Source organism: Portunus trituberculatus, chromosome 9 (assembly GCF_017591435.1).
Source record: "Portunus trituberculatus isolate SZX2019 chromosome 9, ASM1759143v1, whole genome shotgun sequence".
NCBI classification, from domain to species: Eukaryota; Metazoa; Arthropoda; class Malacostraca; order Decapoda; family Portunidae; genus Portunus; species Portunus trituberculatus.
Window position 1 is genome coordinate 6,247,521 of NC_059263.1, and position 4,926 is coordinate 6,252,446.

At 48.9% G+C, this 4,926-nt stretch overlaps 1 protein-coding gene across 1 annotated transcript; it reads left to right on the forward strand.

The window, feature by feature from the left end:
• The first annotated feature begins 472 nt into the window (after window positions 1-472).
• LOC123501657 (gametogenetin-like) lies at window positions 473-4,078 on the forward strand. Its single transcript, XM_045250622.1, has 2 exons — window positions 473-500; window positions 1,479-4,078. Exons 1-2 carry the CDS (start codon window positions 498-500, stop codon window positions 3,180-3,182), a joined length of 1,707 nt encoding a protein of 568 aa, XP_045106557.1. The 5' UTR covers window positions 473-497; the 3' UTR covers window positions 3,183-4,078.
• Window positions 4,079-4,926: the final 848 nt, after the last annotated feature.

Sequence of the window (4,926 nt, forward strand, 5' to 3'; positions counted from 1 at the left end):
CACACACACACACACACACACACACACACACACACACACACACACACACACACACACACACACACACACGAACAAAAAACACCGGAGTAAAAAAAAGAGACAAAAAGTGAAAAAAAAACAGGAAAAGACAGAAAAAGAAAGATAATTTACTGATAACCTTGTGTGTGTGTGTGTGTGTGTGTGTGTGTGTGTGTGTGTGTGTGTGTGTGTGTGTGTGTGAGGATTTCTTGGTACAGAGTAATGAAAAAAAAAAGAAACGTAAAAGAGAGATACTGGAGGAGGAGGAGACGGAGAAGGAGGAGGAGGAGGAGGAGGAGGAGGAGAAGGAGGAGGATTAGGGGGAAGGGAAGGGAAAAAAGAGGTGAACTGAAGCATATTGGGGAAGGGAAAAGGGGGAAAGAGGGGGGAAAGGGGGACAGGGTAGGAAACTCGTGTATATAAGAAGGGGAAGGGGCAGGGGTTAACCAGTGCAAGGTGGAGAGGAGAAACAGGAGAACATGGTAGGAGACAAATAGTAGTAGTAGTAGTAGTAGTAGTAGTAGTAGTAGTAGTAGTAGATATTGTAGTAGTGGTGGTGGTGATGGTGGTGTGTTTTTTCTATTGTGGTTGTGGTGTATGGGTGGTGAAGTGATAGTGGTGCTAGTGATAGTGATAGGGTGGTGATGACAGATAATAGTGACCTGCACAGTGTTTTTTTTCATCTTCGTGCACACACATGGGGGTTTCTATGACAAGAGATAACAAAGGGTATCAAACACAAACACATATCAAGTCCGAGTGTAGGTTGGGCTTCCTCACTCGGGGCAAGGGTTTTCTAGCGGGTGGGCTTTGAGATAGGAGGTACCCTAAAAAGTATCTCCTTTAGCCCATGAATTCCCGTGAAAAGCCCACATGGTATAGATAAACAAATAGAAAAAAAGTCCTTACTAACGCTCGTACTTCATGCATGTGACCACACTCAACTGCACTCACTGATGTATCGGCCAAAGCTCACTACACTGCACAGAGACGAGAAGAGCAAGAAAGTGGATGCTGTTTATAGATGAAATTGAATGCTTTTGTGGTAATATGTAGAAGTGTAGAAGATGTTGTTTAGAGTTTTGGGAATAATATGCATGTGTGTGTGTAATTCACTGTTTGATCTGCTGCAGTCTCTGACGAGACAGCCAGACGTTACCCTACGGAACGAGCTCAGAGCTCATTGTTTCCGATCTTCGGATAGGCCTGAGACCAGGCACACACCACACACCGGGACAACAAGGTCACAACTCCTCGATTTACATCCCGTACCTACTCACTGCTAGGTGAACAGGGGCTACACGTGAAAGGAGACACACCCAAATATCTCCACCCGGCCGGGGAATCGAACCCCGGTCCTCTGGCTTGTGAAGCAAGCGCTCTAACCACTGAGCTACCGGGCCGTGTGTGTGTGTGTGTGTGTGTGTGTGTGTGTGTGAGATTTCCTTCTTTCCCTGCAGAAAGTGTTAGTGGTAGCACTGGTGGTGACCCTGGCGGCGTGGCAAGGGAGCGAGGCCCTTCCCAAGCAAGTCCCTAGCGCCCTCAGGCAGAAGCCCTGGTCATGGCCTCCCCGCCAGCCTGCATTAACCCCGCCTGCCACGCTCCCTGCCGGTTTTGGATCCCGACTCTCCCGTGGTGATTCTGAGTCTGGACTTGCTGCTCCTGAAGGTGACGCAAGGCCTGGACTCACAGCTCCTGGTGGTGACACAGGAATCCAAACTCCTGAGGGCGACGGAGCGTTTAGTCCCGTCATTCCTGCTGGAGGTGACGAGAAGCTAGGCCCCGTGGCTCCTGCTGGGGACACTCCAATGCATGAAGCTCCTGCGAGGGACGAACAGTTTGATTCCTTTGCTCTCTTCGAAGGTGACGCAGGCCTCGCCACTCCTGCCGGTGACGCAGAGCTTGGACTTGCAATCCCTGGTGGCGTTGAGGCAGGCCTGGAGGTGCTGCCGTTAGGAGAGGCTGACGCTGATGTTGTACCGGTGTATCCTGACGGAGGTGAGCAAGAGCTTGATGCTGTGCCTCCTGCTGGTGATGATCAGGGACTGGACTCCGCCTATCTTGCCGAGGACGAGACTGACCTGGAGTTTGGAGTCCCTGACGGGGAGGGAGAGGACCTGCAGACTGCTGGGAGTGAGGCGAGCGCTGTGTCCAAATCCCTCACTGGAGACACCACGCAGATCGACTCCAGATTAGGCTTGGCAGCACGTCGCCAATCCCGCCGCGATCGCCGCCGCCGCCGCAAGATGTTACGCTCAAAGGTCCCCGTCCATGGCTCTGTCCCCACCAGCGCTGAGGTGACGGTGGTGCTTCCTGGCGCCGCACCCTTCACTCAGCCACCCTCCTTCGACACCCTGTCTGTTGCCCTGCCCGCCGCCCTGCCCCCGCAACAACCAGCTGCTCCTGCACTGCGGCCCGCCCCTGCCCTGCGCCCCGCCCCTGCCTTACCTCCATACCTGGCCTCTGCCCCTGCCCCTGCCCCTGCTCCTGCCCTATCCCCACAGGTGCCCGTCATCCCTTCTTACGAGTCCCCGAAACCTAAGCGCGGCGAGTTTCTTCCACGCCTCATCTCGCATTTCGCCACCAAGATATTCAAGGGATCGTCAGGACGTGGTGGTGGTGGCGGTGGCGGCGGACTGTTCGGCGTTCTGTCCTCCTTGTTCATGAAGAAGGACCGAGATAACGCACTGACTCCCCTTGCGCAGGACATCGAGGCGGGAGCCAGGCAAGGTCTACGTATGGCGGGCAGCGAGTTGGCCTTCCAGAAGCAGCAGAAGGCGAAGAGTCTTGGGGAGAAGGTGAAGGATGCAGTGCGGACGGCGGGGCAGATCGGCCAGAGTCAGTACAGAGCCTTGCTGCAGAAGAAGGAGGCGAAGAAGGAGTTTATATCTGAGACAGCTGGAAATGTCGGGGCGTACGCGGACACCTACACCGAGGCCACCTACAACAAGATGGAGGGCTCCGTGAAGGCATTGGGGCGTCTGCTGAGGGATGTGGCCACGTCCTTCCTTGATGCCATGGTCCTTAAGGGCCAGGCAGCCACGGTGCTTGTGCGGGACCAGACGGAGACCAACGAGAAGGCTGTCGGGGCGGTGGTGGACGCCAAGAGGGAGGCGGCCAGGGACGGCGTGAGGGCCCTGACTGATCTGGTGGCGGGGCGGTGAGGCGGTGGTGAGTGTGTACTGATGGCTAGCCTCATGATGGCCGCCTCACCACTACTACTACTGGTACTACTACTACTACTACTACCACTACTACTACTACCACTACTACTACTACTACTACTACTACTACTACTACTACTGTTATCTCCTCCATTTAGTATCTTTCCACAACTATCAAGAACATCACACTACAACTACCAATACAAACACATTCATTCAAATATCCTACAACTACCACCACTGCTACTACTACAACTACTACTACTACTACTACCACATCCATACTTTCAACCCTTATCTTCCTGCATACTTCCTTACTAACACCACTACTATACCACTTCCCCCCTCATTCACGTCACTTCCTCTTTCCCTTAACACTCTTTCCCTAACCTCTATAAATACTCATTCCTGTGGTCCCTTTCTCAACACACAAATACCCTTATAGATCCTAATGATATACACCACACTTCCTTGTCCCTAACCATCCCTCTCTCTCTCTCTCTCTCTCCATCTCTCTCTCTCTGTCTCTCTCTCTCTCTCTCTCTCTCTCTCTCTCTCTCTCTCTCTCTCTCTCTGTCTCTTTGAATATCAGCAACCAATAGATTTCCTTCTTTTATAGCCTTGCCTTCCTCTTTCCCTCTTGGATTTCCACGTGGCCTTCCAGTGCAGAGGGTCACGATCGGCTGGGAAAGAAATGAAGATGGACAGGAGAGGGAAAGAGGGAAGACTGTAGTGTGCAGAAAATATCCTCGTCTCTGGTAACGCTGAATGGAATCGTGAGGTTAAGTTGAGGGTAGAGTAAGAAGGAAGCGTCTGAGATAGAGCAAGGTGGAGGAGGAAAGGAAAGGTAAAAAGTGTGGTGAATAAATTGATGGATTAAAAAAGATTACTAAGAATATGATGTGTTTTTTTTTTCTTTCTTTCTTTCTCCCTCTCCCTCTCTCTCTCTTTTTTCTTCCGTTCTGTTTCCTGGTGTTTTTTTCTTACGTTTTTTTTTTTTAATAGGGTATGTGAAATAGATAAGAAATGAGGGAAAAGAGGGAAAGAATTAGGAATGCTCTCAACCAACATAAACATGCAAACAACAACAACAACAACAACAACAACAACAACAACAACAATAGCAACAATGGCAATAACAGTAACAAACAGGATGTGTGTGTGTGTGTGTGTGTGTGTGTGAGAGAGAGAGAGAGAGAGAGAGAGAGAGAGAGAGAGAGAGAGAGAGAGAGAGAGAAGGAAAAAATAATGCCGATGTAAAAAAAAAAAAAAATTAACTTGACAAAAAAAGAAATAAAAAAAAACTTGGATTAATTGAAAGAAAAAGACTAAAAACGAAAAAAAAAGAATAAATAGAATGTGATGGAATGCTTCTGTTGAAATGGAAAAAAAATGGAAAAACCAAGGAGACACAAAAATAAAGAAAATGAAAATAGAAAAAACAAACGTAAAGGCAGAATAAGAAATAGAGAATAGCAAAAAAAATATGAAGAATAAAATAAAGGAAGAGGAAGAGACAAAAATGAAAATGACGAAAGAAGAACAAAAACAAAGTAAAGAAATAAAAGGAACATAAGGAAAAAGAGAGGGAAGAAGAGGAGAAAGAAGAGAGAAAGATACATAAAGAGATTGATGGATATAAAAAGTACATTCTCTCTCTCTCTCTCTCTCTCTCTCTCTCTCTCTCTCTCTCTCTCACCAATACAGACAAGGCTTACCAACAGAAAACGATGCAAATACACGC